This window comes from Simochromis diagramma, unplaced genomic scaffold (assembly GCF_900408965.1).
Source record: "Simochromis diagramma unplaced genomic scaffold, fSimDia1.1 OVJJ01000611.1, whole genome shotgun sequence".
Classification (NCBI taxonomy): domain Eukaryota; kingdom Metazoa; phylum Chordata; class Actinopteri; order Cichliformes; family Cichlidae; genus Simochromis; species Simochromis diagramma.
Window position 1 is genome coordinate 1954640 of NW_024387175.1, and position 17232 is coordinate 1971871.

The 17232-nt window shown below is 40.0% G+C and overlaps 1 protein-coding gene across 5 annotated transcripts in view; it reads right to left on the reverse strand.

The window, feature by feature from the left end:
* Positions 1-17232, reverse strand: part of LOC120744937 (von Willebrand factor A domain-containing protein 5A-like) — a 174737-nt gene that overhangs the window by 3833 nt on the left and 153672 nt on the right. For 3 of the 5 annotated variants that reach the window (XM_040049516.1, XM_040049519.1, XM_040049517.1), the window contains 15 exons: positions 7498-7718; positions 6111-6161; positions 4687-4734; positions 4238-4440; positions 3926-4148; positions 3636-3802; positions 3438-3552; positions 3117-3289; positions 2939-3027; positions 2708-2852; positions 1926-2005; positions 1438-1552; positions 1147-1305; positions 930-1033; positions 430-638 (listed from right to left, as the gene is read on the reverse strand). In XM_040049516.1, the coding sequence (XP_039905450.1) occupies positions 430-638; positions 930-1033; positions 1147-1305; positions 1438-1552; positions 1926-2005; positions 2708-2852; positions 2939-3027; positions 3117-3289; positions 3438-3552; positions 3636-3802; positions 3926-4148; positions 4238-4440; positions 4687-4734; positions 6111-6161; positions 7498-7718 (2102 nt within the window). Of the gene's footprint in view, positions 1-429; positions 639-929; positions 1034-1146; positions 1306-1437; positions 1553-1925; positions 2006-2707; positions 2853-2938; positions 3028-3116; positions 3290-3437; positions 3553-3635; positions 3803-3925; positions 4149-4237; positions 4441-4686; positions 4735-6110; positions 6162-7497; positions 7719-7991; positions 8096-10043; positions 10203-10332; positions 10448-10537; positions 10618-10859; positions 11005-11096; positions 11186-11274; positions 11448-11569; positions 11685-11756; positions 11924-13085; positions 13309-13397; positions 13601-13970; positions 14029-14427; positions 14608-17232 lie in introns of those variants that run through there. The other 2 variants (XM_040049518.1, XM_040049515.1) reach the window with 2 other exon arrangements.

The window sequence follows — 17232 nt, forward strand, 5'->3', positions numbered from 1 at the left end:
GTGCTGAACATAAATGTTTAAAACATGTTAGGTTAACTAGCAACAGGCCACTAAGTTGTTGCAAAATATTGTATTGTATATAATTGCTCTCTGTGTTTATTTACAATTTAAAGAGCGTCCCAACGTCGGGGATGTGAAAGAATCAGGCAAAATTCTGTGCTTTAAGACGATGTAACTCGCTCTAGACAGGGCAGGTGTTAAGCACAAGTTACCATGGTGATGTAATCAGATAAAAAGCGAGCCATCTTCATGACACTGAAAACTCAAATGTGAACATATTTTGCTGAGCCATTAATGACACTTCTTAGTATAGCCCTGTGCTCAGTAGGACTTGAAAGAAGAAAAAAAAAAAAAAAAAAAAAAAAAAACCCTCACAACTTTGAACATTCACTATTTCAGAATAAATCAAATATGAGTGCTAACACTCACTGGGTGGTGGTATCAGGGGTCCTTGTATCGCCTCACCACTGCTTTTACTAACAGCAATAAAGGCAGTAAAGGCACTGCTCACTCCTGACTGGATACTCAACTCCTCCACCTTCTTCTTCACTTCCTCATCACGCTCTCCTTTGTTGTCTCTTGCTTCCATCTCGAGGGAGCGAATCAGAGTTCGAGCAGCCAACATGTGGACTGTTAACCTGCAAACAGGGAGAAGGAAGAAGTACAGCTGGGGTTCTTCTTACACTATCATCCTAATAATGTTTAATAACATGACAACAATGACATACTCACAGCTAGCTCCATCCACAAACAATGCATACAAACAAATCTTAGTATAATCTGTGCATGCTAAAATTGAATGCACAAATCTATTGAATCATTAGTTTTGAATCTGAACTTATTTCTACTCTAATAAAAAATTTATAACTGCTCCTGACCAAATGTATAAGCTAATACTACTAATTGTACCACCAGACTAACTCATTTACCCAGCGTCGTCTGCAGGTCTGAGACTGAAGTGCAGCTGGTTCTCAGAGGGATGACCTGCCAGGCTGTACTTCAGCGTCACACAGCCCTCTGCTGCCTCTGAGCTCTGACACAGAGTTACAGTGTTAGAAACCAACTACATCTTCACATGAACATCACTGTTAATCAGATTTCAAAACACAACAGACATCTTTCACTGTGAGAAGATGCTGCTCCTACCTGTCCAGTGAGCTGGGCATAAATCAGTGACCTCTGACCCTGGAGAATGGATGTGATTGGTGGAGTGAGGACAGTGACAGACACTTCCTTTGGTAAATCCCATGTGACTGAGATGTCAATCACAGATGGCTGCAGAGCAAATTTCAGTGATTGCATCACCTGAATAATAATTCAAAACAAAGAGTTAGGAGCTGTTTTTTTTTTTTAATGAGTGGAATCACACTCTCTGATTAAATAAGTATTTGCTGTGGTTTTGTTTAATTTGACTTCTGATTGTGTTTAATGTCTTACTTTTGGTTGTATCTTGTCAGTCGCAGTGATGAACTGAGCGTGACCTCCTCCTTCCTTGGATATCTTATTAATGAAATTATAGCTGGTGTTTTCTCCTGTCCCGAAAGAGAAACACCTGCAATACAACAGTTTCCATTAGATACAGAGACAACTTTTAGCACATTCTGGGAATTCTGCAGATATCTGGTACCACGCAAAAGTCTTAAGCCGTCCCTCATTTTGTTATATTTTATAAAATATTAAGTCAAGTGCCTTTTTATGCTTGAATGACTCATAAGTCAATGTCACGTGGCTTAAACAAAAACAGCCACAACCACGTTCAAAGTAAAGACCTTTAGAAAGACTATTCCCCAAGACCACCTTAAATATGGCAAAAAAAAAAAGAAAAAAAAGAAAAGAAAATCTGCCTCCTTAAAAGCAAAATACTAAGAAAAGAGGGATGGATCAAGACTTTTGCACAATTTTGTAGTTATGTTTTGTGTTTTCACCTGTGAGAACTTGAATTCTTCTTCACCAGATCTATCACTTCTTTGTCGTTCTTCACCCATCCGCGAGTTAAGACAAACAGCTAGAAAGAAGAGTTTCACCATAACAGATGTAAAACAGTAAAACAGTTTGTGTTTACAGCCATTTTTGGTTCTTTGTTTTAGAAACACAAATGGTTTAGCAGTAACAAACAATGCACAGTTAGTATGAAGACCAGTTACCTGAACAATAATGGTCCTGACAAGCTTTTAAAAACAGTATCTAGAATTACATGGTAATATTACTGCAAATTGTGTGTCAATCCAAATTACATACTGCTTGTGTAACAATGGAGATCCATTTAGGATGGTGTGACATATATTTTCTTATCAGAAAGTAAATGTGCGGCTCTATGCAGATGTCCTCATACTCTCCAGTTTGTTGGGCCACTACACTAAATTTGTGTACCTTATTCAGCCAAATGTGAAAATAGTTCAATAAGAACAAAAACACCCATCCAGCTGTTTCTGTATTTGTTGGTAAGGTAAAACAGTCATGTGAAGTTGTACAGTCCCAATACAGGGAAAGGAAGTAAGTCACCATAGCTTATCTCTTTAGATTTTTAGGTAAATATATGTTCCAAGAGTACCTTTATGCAACTATTAGTTGTAATTAAGATTGGGGTGAGCTCCTAAATCGTGTGTGTGTGTGTATGTGTGTGTGTGTGTGTGTGTGTGTGTGTGTGTGTGTGTGTGTGTGTGTGTGTGTGTGTGTGTGTGTGTGTGTGTGTGTGTGTGTGTGTTACCTGTCTAGGCTGATTGAGAATGCAGGGCTGGCTGTAAATATATTTGAGGGGCTCAAGGATCTCCGTTTCTCCAAGATCAGCCTTCATCTTCTTTACTTTCTTCAGAGCCTCCTCCATGGTCTGCCGGCTGTACTCCACACTCTTACTGTCATTACACAAACACAATTACACAAGTACGTGTATTTCTTACCAAAAACAAGAAGACTTCTGTTGGGTGAAGGAGTTACTCACGGGAAGATGTGTTCATATCTGGACCCAAAACTGTAAATGTTGAAATAGCAGCCAATTGGTAAACTCTTCAACAGGAGGAGCAGAGTGTCCTTCAGAGAAGACGAAAAAGATGGAGAAAGCCACTGTGTGAGAGGGACACTAGAGATTAAAGACTTCATGAGTCACACATGATGACTACCTTTGCACTGTGGATGCAAGTCTGAATACTCCTTCTTTTGATCCTAAATCCCATACTTCCAGATCGATCCATTAAGAACACAAACTCTCCACATGAAGCCGTTGAAGACATCACAGACTGGGGGAACTCAGGGTACAGACTCACCATCACCACTGGATCACCCATCAGAGAGCCTGAAACACATGAAAAGGGGAAAAGAATGTAAACTTTATATTTTACAATATATTTAAACACTGTTATCTCCCACCGGAAGAAAGAGGAGAAGTTTTTAAATCATCAGTTGTTAGTTTGCAAATAAAAATGTGCAAACCAACAACTCACCCGGCTCAGCAGAGGCCTGTCCTGCCTCCACCACAGCAGTGGGCTGGTGGGCGTCTTTGTAATAAATCAGCAGTTCAACATCTCTGTCAAACTTGTGTCCTGCAGCCAGCTTGACCTGCACACCACAAACACATTCATATTTATTCATCAGTAACAAGTAACAACCACACACAGCAGACACATCAGCACTCTACCTACCGTGGCCTGGGTTTGATCAGTGTTGAGGTACTGCAGAGGGTCCAGGGAGCAGTTGGACTCTACTTTAGAGATTGGACGAGGAGAGGACACTCGGGCAGAAAAAGACAGACTGTAGGGCACCAGAGAGGCTGGAACAGAAGTCACCTGGACACCTGCACCTTCACTACCTGGAGTTAACGTGAGAGAAAGCTGCAAATCACTGTGGGACTCATTGCGACTCATGCTTGTTACAAGCATGATTGCTTTGTGATAAACTAACTAAATTAATAAGTGTTGGATGATTTTCCTACCCTGAAGTTGGTATCGAGGGTTGAGCACAGCAGGCAGACAGAACCTCAGACCATCATCAGCCTGCACAGCCAGCTCAGTGACATACTCCAACCTGATGGAGGCGCTCTCTCCTGGAGGCAGACTGCCCACACGCAGAGAGAATATATCTGGACTCTCATCACTCTCCTCCAATAGGAAGGCCTGCTGACCGGAGCTCAGAGCATCATCATACTCCTCACGAGCCTGAAGCACAGGTGACACATGTCAGTGACATTCACTGTGTTTATTTTGAAGCTCACTTATAATCAGGTTATATTTACTGTCCAGCTCACCTTCTGTTTCTCCTTCACCTCAGCTACAATCTGTGTCTGTCCAATCTGAGCGCTGAAATGACAGACAGCAGCATCTCCAGGCAGAGGGAAGACAAAAACAGCCTCTAATGGTTTGTCCTCCTTGTTCTCGTAGTTCAGAGTGGAGACCACTGTAGCCACATGGTCCCTCACCTCCAGCTCCACCTCAATGCTCTTCAGAGGAACTGACAGACAAACAGAATCAAAACATCCAAACTTACAGATGGTACATTATGAATGAATTATGAAAGAGGTAGGGTCTAAGTCAATACTTCTTCCACTTTTTTTCCTACTTTTCTAACTTCTTTAGTGTTTCAATAATTCTGGGCCTTTATAGTATTTTTTGTTTTCTGATGCACCAAATCTGAATCCACCTTCATGCCATCAGAGATGCAGGAGCGGATGTTTTTTTTTTTTTTTTTTTTTTTTACCTGGGTCCTTCTGGGCAGTTATCAGACCACAGGATCCCGTATTTGTACCTATATACAGACAAATCATAGATTTTAGTTTACTGGTACTGATACATTTACACATTAATGTCATACAAAGGCAAACTGAGAGAATGAATACAGAAAGTGAATATGACACGGCTAAAGGATGCAATCTCAGGTCTTTTTACAAAACACCTGAACTAAAGTTTGTGATATAACCTACAGAAGAGCAGGAAGTTATTTAAAAAACAAAAAAAACAAAAACACCTATTGTATTAGTTAGATTAAAATATCTTTCTCTTTTCAACCTTGCACTTTGTAGACAGTCCCTGCACAATCCCCTCTGAGTCACAGTCTATAAATAAATAAAAACTTGTATTTATCTAGTTCAAAGAGTAGCACAATTTCTTCCATTTTATGGTTGGAAAATATATCAAAATTATTATTATTTTCAATTTTACTTAGTATCAGAATTTTGGTTAAATTCAATGACTGGTCAAAATATTCTCAGTAGGTTTTAAAAGGTCAGGTTTTAGAATAAAAAAAAGCAACAAAATATCAAGGGTGGGGTTTATGAGGCTGGATAAACAGGGAATTCCATACTATACTGCCTTCCGTATGGAAGACAGAAGCTGGAATATTGGAGGAAACATTGGACTACAATCAATTAAATGAAAGGTAGTAATACTATCCCATAATTCATAAAAATGATCAAAATTACTGACAAGTGACAAAGATTATAAATCAAAGTCAAGACAAGAAAGTGTTGAAACTTAAAGATGATCAATTTTTTTGTTTTTTTTTTAAAGTTAGACTAAATGCAGAGAAGACAGGGAAGTAACAAAATACTACCTGTCATTAATAAAATCTATGGAAAATAGCAAAAACTAAGACAGAAACTCAAAGAAACACACAATCCAAAAACAGTGCTAACTAAAATCTTATTCCAGCTACTACCTTTCCTTAAGGGCTTATTCTGCAAATGTCCTTCCTGATGAAACCCAAATGTAGAATTTATGTCTGTCTGGAATTAAACAAGCAACCACTTTCTCGCCGAGAATATGTTTTAACCGCTATACCCATGGAGGAACTTCAAAAGTGCCAATTTATTGGTTAAAAAAAATGACTAATTGAAAAAATTGGCTTTAAAGAAGACGGACTTTGTGGCATTAAGCAATAGTTTTCCAGAATGCTTGTAGAAATAAATCCTAGTACCCGACCATTTTCCCAGGAATGCTATTTGCTTGTTGGTTAGTCAAGCCAGGCGGAGAACTATTCCTGAATTTTAAATAAATAAAGAAATTACAAGAAAGCTTCTAAGGGAGTTCAGGCTCCGCTGAAGAATAAAGGTGGCACGAACTCTGTTTTGTCTTATACACTATTTTTCAGTTTATGTTTGCACATGCTCCAGTAAAACTACTTACCTTTACTGATCTCACAGGAATCTGAAAAACTGTATTGGCGAAGGAATAAAACTGTGTGATACAAGACAAAGTTATAATCATGATTTAAAAACAGTGTCTTTGAAGTGTATTTACAGACAAGTTGTAGCAAAAAAAAAAAAAAAATCTTAATTCAATCATAAAGCCATAACAATTTTGTAAAAGAGAGTTAAAATCGGGAAAAAGATGCAAAATACAAAATAATATGTTTCAAAATGTAAAAAAAAATCCCTGAATATCATTTTTTGCATTATCCAAATCATGAAACGTATTCATTTCAGTATATCCTTATTTGATGTCTGCAGTACCTCAGATGTTTTATCCGTTTTCCACTAAGTCACCGAAAATAACCATTTGAACTTTCTATAGTATATCGTCATATTTTCACACTTACAAATGTAACTAATGGGTCTGAAATGGAGACGCAGCAGTGTAAAGCCTTTGATTCTATTTTACTTTTCCACAAAATAATTGCTCATAATTTCCTGCAACCACCAGGTGGTGGTGAAGAGTCTTTTTCTCTCACATACACACAGTGGCTAAAATAAGTATTAAACATGTCACCAATTTTCCAAGTTAATGTATTTTTAAAGGTGCTACTGACATGAAGCTCTAACCAAAAATCATTAACAACTCATCCAATCCAAAAATACTAAGAAATCAAGCCAAACGTGTCCATAAATTATGTGTAAAAATGAGAAATGACACAGGGGAAAAATGCATGAAGAAGGGGAAGAGCAAAAGGGCATGGAAAGAAGAATATCTATCAGTAATTAAAAAGCAGTTCTGACACTTAGTGCAAATTAATATCAGTTGCTTCAGTCCCAAGTGATGGCCTCTGGAAAGGTGTCTCATTACCAATGTGTCACACAAGAAACATCTCGTGATGGGTAAAACAAATGAGCTCTCACAAGACTTTGGCAACCTTATTGTTGCTTCCAGCGAGCACTACTGGGGCCATGTGCATGCACTGCACATTTTGTGCTGCTGTGACTTCATGCATACCTTCCTTCAGCTGTGTTAGTAAGATACAGCTCTGCAGACTACATGTGTAAAACTCATCTCGTAAGTAGAGGCCTACATTTTGCATATTTTAAAGAGTGATTTTGAACTGAAACTCTCAATATAACTTGCTCGAGACCAATTAAGTGTTCGGCATAAGTTACCACTGTGAATGAACAAGGTAAAAAGAAATCTACCTTCCTGGCAATGAAAACTCCAACTCAGAGGTCAAAATATGGTGCTAATAATCATGTTTCACAGTACATCCTTCTGAGCTCATGTTGTGTTAATAAAGTAGGGCTTGAAAGGACAAGCAAAACAACATTCAGTGTTTCAGAATACAGAAAATATAAATGTGAATACTCACGGGTTGCTCGACTATCTATGCTTATCAGGGGTCCTTGTATCGCCTCACCACTGCTTTTACTAACAGCAATAAAGGCAGTAAAGGCACTGCTCACTCCTGACTGAATACTCAACTCCTCCACCTTCTTCTTCATTTCCTCATCACGCTCTCCTTTGTCGTCTCTTGCTTCCATCTCAAGGGAGCGAATCAGAGTTCGAGCAGCCAACATGTGGACTGTTAATCTGCAAACAGGGAGAAAGAAGAAGTACAGCTGGGGTTCTTCTTACACTTTCATCTTGCCAAAATAAATTCAAAAATGATATATTTAATGCAACTTATTAATGAACAGAAATCTGACATGAAATTAACTTTTTTTCTTTATCCTACAAAAATACATGTAGTAGTTAGGTGCTCTTGTGCTCTGAGTTAAAAGCAAATGCAGTCACGTTGACATATGCATAATGCTTTATTCTGTTGTCATATCTAATTCTGACACTAGATATGAACTCATTTACCCAGCGTCCTCTGCAGGTCTGAGACTGAAGTGCAGCTGGTTCTCAGAGGGATGACCTGCCAGGCTGTACTTCAGCGTCACACAGCCCTCTGCTGCCTCTGAGCTCTGACACAGAATTACAGTGTTAGAAGTCACGTTAATTACCGTCATCAAATACCTAAACAACAACAACATGAGAGGTAGGGGTGCAACGATACACAAAATTCACGGTTCGATAATTTTTTCGATACAAAAAAAAAAAAAAAAAAAAAAAAAAAAAAAAATGTTCATGCCTTTTTAATTTGTCATTTATTAAATTTTCACGGCACATCCCGCACCACTTCTCTGTGCGTTCATCATTCGTTTGAAGCCAGCTCACCTCCTGCAACTACTTTTCCGAGAATACGTGCTTCTTTTGTGGTTCGGACTCCTGACATTTCTTTGGAGGTGGAGGAACACCAAAGTAATTGCTTAAAGGAGCTTCTTCGACATCTTTAAGAGTTCTAAACAAACGTCTGTCCTCCTCCAGAAAATCTTATGTATGCAAACACGCGTTGCAACTTCTTATCTTGTGCGCGTTTTTTATTTTGACAGCGAATGCGCACCTGCGGACCACTTATGTGCAGCCCTGGTTATTTAGCTCATCATATTGCAGCCACAGAAATTATTTTGTCCATGAAACCATAAAGCTGCACTTTCTTTTTGCCTTATAGTCTGATTTGTCATAACTTTTCCGTTTTGTGGTAAGCTTTTCTTTGGCTGTCACTTCTTCACCCTGACCTGTCTTATTTGGCTCAGCAGAACTGAAATGCTTTTACACGCTCACTCACATAAGCTCAGCGATTCTCTGCGTGATCAACCTCTCACATGTTTAAGCTTGCTGCGGGAGATTTCACTTGTCGTCATGTTTGCATAGTAAGCTAACGATTAATAAGACGATGTCAGAGGAATTGGTGCGCAAATTATCATCACTCACCAATCAGTACTGTCGCTCTCTATACACAGTTCGCACGATTGCAAAGTGAAAGCAAAAAACAAGTGCAAATTCAAACGCGATTTCAATATGTCACATATTGACAGTGGCTCATCGATGCCAATGACATAATTACCCAGCTACATTTCCGAAAGAATGCAAAAGCATTGACATATATTTTTCCTTCCTACGATAGGCTGACGGGCAGGGCAGAGATAGATTTTGGTAGCCCGACTGGAAAAATCGCTAGCCCGACGTCCCGGGGCTAGCCATTTTGCGAGCCCTGTATCTGATTGAGGAATCACTCATCTTTGGAAAAGAGAGTTTATTACAGAGAAATGGCTCTTTCTAAAATAAAAGCTATACTATACGCTTCTTCTGGGCTATATTCTCAGCAGCATATTAAAGATATCAGGTCCCCATAAGGAGAATCATGTGCTAACGGCTGTCTAAATGACTCGGGTAAAGTTTGTAGCATGCGTGCTTGTTGTTTTTGTCTGCTTCCACTTGTCTTTGCACTAGGATGATGTCGGAGGAAATGTGCAGTCATATTCATTGTGTTCACACTAGTGTTGTCAGCGTTAATCTGAAATGAAGTTAACGCCACAACACGGCAAATCTCCGTTAACGAGCTACCGCGGATCGCCCCGTGTGTGGGGCTGGACGGCCAACACGTTAACAAGCTAACTGCGCTAACGCTGTAGTTCCCACCAATGTAATTGAGCATTGCATGGCACATCCAACATACTGTCTTCAGGGTCATACTTCACATGAAAACCAAAATAGTTCCAAACGCCAGATCTGAATGAGGGTGGGGGAGGTTCAATTTGCCATGTTGCAACGAGAGCTTAACCTCTGTCTGGCTAGCTTACCCTGCGCTCAGTGAATCTGCACTCGACAGTGCAGCCTAGGCGGAGCAGTCGAGTGCAGATTCACTGAGCGCTCAACACAGACAGCATCGTCAGAAGGAAAGTTGATAAAATAAATTAAAAATTTTGTATTGTTCGATACATATGCCTACCGAACTGAAAACACTGTATCGAACGGTTCAATATCGATATGAGTATCGTTGCACCCCTAATGAGAGGCTGCTGCTCCTACCTGTCCAGTGAGCTGGGCATAAATCAGTGACCTCTGACCCTGGAAAAGTGTTGTGATCGGTGGAGAGAGGACAGTGACAGACACTTCCTTTGGTAAATCCCATGTGACTGAGATGTCGACCACAGCTGGCTGCAGAGCAAATCGTAGCGACTGCATCACCTGACAACAACAAGAATGAGAAAAAAAATATACATTTATGTTTTTTGTTTTGTTTTTTAAATCATTCTGTCCTAATAATAACATCATGTTGTCTTTTTATGATGACAATTATTATGACTTATTGTCTTACTTTTGGTTGCATCCTGTCAGTCCCTGTGATGAACTGAGCGTGACCTCCTCCTTCCTTGGCCATCCCATTGATGAGAGCAGAGCTGGCCCCTTCCCCAATCCCAAAAGAGAAACACCTGCAATACAACAGCTTTTGTTGTGTACACAGAGGACATGTTGGACATTCTGGTAATTGTGTAGATATAACAGTTTTTTTGTAGTTTCACCTGTGAGAACCTGAGTTCTTCTTCACCAGATCGATCACTTCTTTGGTGTTTCCCACCTCTCCATCAGTAAAGACAAACAGCTGGAGAGGAGAGTTGGCACATAAGGACATAACACCAGACCCAGAAACACACAACTAGTTCTGAGAGCTGAGTTAGGTTTCAAAAACAAAAATACTTTCATGGTAATACACAATAAACAAGCAAACAAAAGAGCAGAACTGTTTCCTGGACACTACACTAACTTTGTATAACTGTTCAAGCTGGGCGTTTAAAAAAAGTGCATTAATAGTCAGTGTAATATCAGTGTATATGTCTGTGTTACCTGTCTAGGCTGATTGGGAATGCAGGCCTGGCTGTAAATATATTTGAGGGGCTTCAGGATCTTTGTTCCTCCAAGATTAGCCTTCATCTTCTTTACTTTCTTCAGAGCCTCCTCCATGGTCTTCTGGCTGTACTCCACACTCTTACTGTCATTACACAAACACCAATACACAAGTACATGTACTTCATATCAAAAACAGACTTTTGTTGGGCTGACTGATGTGAGGCAGAGACTCACGGGAAGATGTGTTCATATTTGGACCCGAAACTGTAAATGTTGAAATAGCAGCCAATTGGTAAACTCTTCAACAGGAGCAGTAGAGTGTCCTTAAGGGAAGAGGGAAAAGATGGTGAGGCCACTGTGTGAGAGGCACATCATGAAATTAAAGATTTCAGAGTAAACTTATTATGAATACCTTGGCACTGTGGATGCGAGTCTGGCGAGGAAATCCGTGGTTCTTAAATCCCATACTTCCAGATCGATCCATTAAGAACACAAACTCTCCACATGAAGCCATTGAAGACATCACAGACTGGGGGAACTCAGGGTACAGACTCACCATCACCACTGGATCACCCATCAGAGAGCCTGAAAATGAGAGACAGAAAAAGAAAATTACATAAATTTGCTTTTTATTCCAACACATAAACTGTTTGTTAAAAAGTAAGGATAATGAAATGTGTATTTGCAAACTAAAAACTTTCACTCACCCGGCTCAGCAGAGGCCTGTCCTGCCTCCACCACAGCAGTGGGCTGGTGGGCGTCTTTGTAATAAATCAGCAGTTCAACATCTCTGTCAAACTTGTGTCCTGCAGCCAGCTTGACCTGCACACCACAAACACATTCATATTTATTCATCAGTAATAAGTAACACAGACACATCAGCACTCTACCTACCGTGGCCTGGGTTTGATCAGTGTTGAGGTACTGCAGAGGGTCCAGGGAGCAGTTGGACTCTACTTTAGAGATTGGACGAGGAGAGGACACTCGGGCAGAAAAAGACAGACTGTAGGGCACCAGAGAGGCTGGAACAGAAGTCACCTGGAAACCTGCACCTGCACTACCTGCACACAGCATCAGACTGATTAGAAGTAAATCTTTTGTTGCAGTATCAACTTCAAGGTTCACAGAAAAATTCATTGAACCTCATGTTCTGGTTTTCTTTCTATCGTTATTTGATTTTAATACATTTCACTTCAGTTTTATTTGTATAGTACCAAATCACAGTGAAACAAAAGTCACATGAGAGTAAAAGAATTATAAATTTGATTCTGGATTTGACAGTGAACCAATTAGGAGAAGCCAGTATGGGATAAATATGTTCTCTTTTTGTAGGCCCAGTCAGTACTCTCGCTGCAGTAATAAATGCATGAACTAGTTTTTCAGCATAATTTAGTTCAATTGTTGTTTGCCATCTGGCTTCAACAATGGATAAAGCTAAGTGTCATCTGCAGGGCCATATATTTGGATGTTGACTTTTAATGTTCTCTGTAAATCCCCCTCATATACACATTTACATAAGGGGGACGTAAACCCAGGTATGAGAAGGTGCAGTAATAAAAGCTTGTGTACATATTATGTTAGGTGCCTTTTTCATGGGCACCCAACTCAAGGGAGGAACCAGTGTTGTGTCTACACATAACAGACAACTTAGCAAAGTGGACACAATTTTAAACTGTATCTTTAGGCAGCCTGTTGCAAGTACACATCAGTTGTTCCCATTTCTTTAGCTGAAACCATGAAAAAGTCAAAAAATAACACTTTGACATTTATAAAATAATATTTTTGCACCAATAAGATGATTGCCAAAGTGCTATTAGATAAAAACTTGACATATCTGGGTAAGCTGTGCAGTGTGTCCTTAAAACATTGTGGAAACTAGACAGGTGAAGAAGTGCCAGGCCTAACAAACTATCTACAGCACATAATGATTTGAAAGTCATGTCCTTAAGAAATAGGAAAAAGATCCAGCGAACAGCTAACAGGACCCGAGGGATGGATCTGGGTCTTTAGTTGATCCATTTACTGTTCATTGAAGCTTCACCAGAAACGCTCTCAAAAGGAGGGTGGCTATCAAGAAGCCATTCTTATAAAAGGGGAAAAAGGGTTCGAGGCATACGAATTTACACAAGAGGTGGACTGAAAATCAGTGGCAACAAAGGTTATCTTGACAGAGAACAACACAAAAGGCAAGCAGGATCAAAAGAAAAGCTACAGTTGTCCTACCCTGAGGTTGGTATCGAGGGTTGAGCACAGCAGGCAGACAGAACCTCAGACCATCATCAGCCTGCACAGCCAGCTCAGTGACGTACTCCAACCTGATGGAGGCGCTCTCTCCTGGAGGCAGGCTGCCCACACTCAGAGAGAATATATCTGGACTCTCATCACTCTCTGCCAATAGGCAGACCTGCTGACCGGAGCTCAGAGCATCATCATACAATTCACGAGCCTGAAGCACAGGTGATGCATGTCAGTGACATTCACTGTGTTTATTTTGAAGCTCACTTATAATCAGGTTATATTTACTGTCCAGCTCGCCTTCTGTTTCTCCTTCACTTCAGCTACAATCTGCGTCTGTCCAACCTGAGCACTGAAATGACAGACAGCAGCATCTCCAGGCAGAGGGAAGACAAAAACAGCCTCTAATGGTTTGTCCTCCTTGTTCTCATAGTTCAGAGTGGAGACCACTGTAGCCACATGGTCCCTCACCTCCAGCTCCACCTCAATGCTCTTCAGAGGAACTGACAGTCAAACAGAATGAAACATCCAAATTTACAACACATCTTAACTTGGTCAAACCAGTTAAATGGACTGGTTCTTATACAGCACTTTTCTACTCCATCTCAAAGCACTTTACACAACTTGCCTCATTCACCCATTTGCACAAGCACTTTTTCTATACTCTTTCTATGGAAGTGCACAGGCAATCATGCGCCAATAGATGCATCAGAAAGCAACTTGGGGTTGGTACATGGCCCAAGGATATTTGGCATGCAGACTGGAACAGACGGGGGTTGAACCTCCAAATTGGTAAGCAACCTGCTCTACCTCCTGAGCTACAGCCGTTCCCCCTATCTCCTATGAAATTGTATTTATTAAGTGATGTTTTACCTGGTTCCATCTGGACACTGCGTAGACCACAGGACACCATCTTTGTACCTATTCACAGCTAAATCAGAGATTTAATTTGAACATGATCGTTATACTGACACGTAACTTTCATTAAAATATAGCCAGCCTGAATACAACATAAAGTGATTAAGATATATCTGAAAGACTTAACCTGAGGTCATTTTCAAAATATCAGAATAAAAACAAAAGAAAAGAAAAGCAATCATCCTTAAAGATATAAATGGAAATATTATAATTTGAAAAAAACTTTGAAAGATATTTTTGTTGTTGTGTGGGCAAATAAAATCTTTTTTTTTTCAGATATTACTCTGACGGGGAATAAAATGGAAAAGACCCACCATGTGGAGACACTACGATCTATGAAGAAGGCTAATTTCGATCAAAGACTCTGATGCGTCATCTTAACCTTCATAAAACATATGGAATAAATTCCTACCTCTTAAAACACTGACGTTGGTCCAGCAAATACTTTCCTCCTGCTGTTTGTGACGTAAACGCGCTCGTTTCTAAAACAGTCGCAGTAAAAGGTCCAGCCGAAGACAGAGATGTCCACTTGTGCTCCACAGACAGCTGTGGAAAAAACACAGTGCTGAGGGCTGGGACAGTCAGGTGGGCGAGGCTTCAGCAACCAAGCTAAGCAATCAAGTGCATCTACCAGCTGCTGCTCACCAGCGCAGTTAATATCAATTAACGTCAGTGAGCAGAGAGGAAGCAACAGCCACATAACAGCAACACAGTGCGGTGTTAGAAAAAGTCACTGTGTTTTCCACGAAGTTTTTTATGTACTGCATGAAAAACCCTAATTTGTTACAAATACCAAATACCAGTTTACAATAAACACAAAAATCAGAAACCAAAAACATGAAATTAAAAAATAATTAAATCAGGATGGATATTATGGCACAACACTAAATTTAAAGCAGTATGAAGTAGGGGTGGGCGATATAAACGATATAAGATACAAATGATAGCGATAGCGCATATTGATGATGTCATCAAGCTGCGCCTGTTTTGGTGGAAAGCGTCACAGTGGCTACAACCGTTATCATCTGCAAATGGGAGACAGTCATAGCAAAGAGATGAAGCACTTTTGAAATATTGGGAAAGCCAAAAACTCTGCTTCACCTCTGTAACATTGATTCATTAATGTTGAATTCTCTTGTAGCTGTTCTATTCCCATATTGTTGCAGTACATTAATAACTACCTTGTATTGTGGATGAATAATCTCAGTTGTTCTCCTGACTGACGTTTGCCCCGTGTATAGCATCCTGCTTTGCGATTGCATTTGTCCCTAACCACCAGAATCCCTCACGTTAACTTTTATCGAGTGGAAAAAAAGTTGGCGTTCATCCTCCAGCTTCACTGTGCTAATGTTATGCTAACATAGCTGTGTCGCTAGCAATCACGTAGCACAACATTATATACCAGGTAGTCCAACTTCAGTAACCCTGCAAACGCCACTGATGTTTAGTTTTCTGTCTTCATTTATGTCAGAAGTGGTAGCAGAGCTGTACGTTTTAATTAGTTTCAAAAATCTCTCAGTCAGAACATGGTGTGTCATGTTTAGGTGGAAACTAGCGAGCTAACTTCCTGTTAACTTCTAACTCCGTTAAATTTAATAACTTCTGTTTTCATGGATGCCTGGTTGTTAAACTGAATTGTTACACCTAGTAAAGCAACAACGCTGATAATTTAATTAAAGATGAAAGAATTTAGACCATTTTTAACTCTCAATGTTCGTTTGACTTTGGGACCTGAAGGGACGGAGTTTTGGACCCAGATTACTCCGCGAAGCTCCTCACAAAGGTTCCTTGGAGCGTCTGCAGATCGTTCAGAATGCTGCAGCAAGACTTCTGACGAAAGTTTCTAAATATTCACATATAACACCGTTGCTTAAGCAGTTACATTGGCTTCCTGTCGAATCTAGAGTCCATTTTAAGATTTTGGTTTTAACTTTTAAGGCTCTTCGACAACAAGCACCACCATATATTATTGAACTTTTGCAGCCCTATGCCCCTAGTAGGTCTCTGAGGTCGAGTAGTCAGGGCCTACTTGTCATTCAGTATACGAGACTGAAAACTAGGGGTGATAGAGCTTTTGCTACTGTGGCCGCTCGACTTTGGAACTCCCTTCCTCAGGACCTACGATCCGTTGATTCATTGATTACTTTTAAAAAACAGCTAAAAACTTATCTTTTTAAAATTGCTTTTTGTTAACTTTGTTTGTTTTTTGCCTTTTAATCTGTTATATCTGTAAAGCACTTTGTGATGTCTATCTAGAAATGTGCTATATAAATAAAATTTTACTTACTTACACTATGGCAGCCGTAATGCTCTGACAATCCATCAAAACATTTTTAACAGATTTCTGCACGCCCAAATCGGTTCGAGGTCAGTAAGCACAACCAGAATTCATACATAAGGCACACTCGATTTTTGAGAAAATTAAAGGATTTTAAGTGTGCCTTATAGTGTGGAAAATACGTTATATAGAAGAAAATAATATATCGCGATATATATATCGTTACCACACGTGCTTCAAATTATATCACGATATGGATTTCATGCCATATCTCCCAGCCCTAGTATGAAGTCAGTAAACCAAACCCTCAGAGCCCCAGAGTTTCTCTTTTGATGCTGTAACCCAACAGGACTTTTCCAGCTTCAACACACTCTGTCACACACAGTGCTAAAAACACAGTTATTACAAGAAAGCATGTGGAAAAACAGCTGATCGTAGCCATGGCATACAGTGGGGCAAAAAAGTATTTAGTCAGCCACCGATTGTGCAAGTTCCCCCACCTAAAATGATGACAGAGGTCAGTAATTTGCACCAGAAGTACACTTCAACTGTGAGAGACAGAATGTGAAAAAAAAAAAATCCATGAATCCACATGGTAGGATTTGTAAAGAATTTATTCGTAAATCAGGGTGGAAAATAAGTATTTGGTCAATAACAAAAATACAACTCAATACTTTGTAACATAACCTTTGTTGGCAATAACAGAGGTCAAACGTTTACTATAGGTCTTTACCAGGTTTGCACACACAGTAGCTGGTATTTTGGCCCATTCCTCCATGCAGATCTTCTCGAGAGCAGTGATGTTTTGGGGCTGTCGCCGAGCAACACGGACTTTCAACTCCCGCCACAGATTTTCTATGGGGTTGAGGTCTGGAGACTGGCTAGGCCACTCCAGGACTTTCAAATGCTTCTTACGGAGCCACTCCTTTGTTGCCCGGG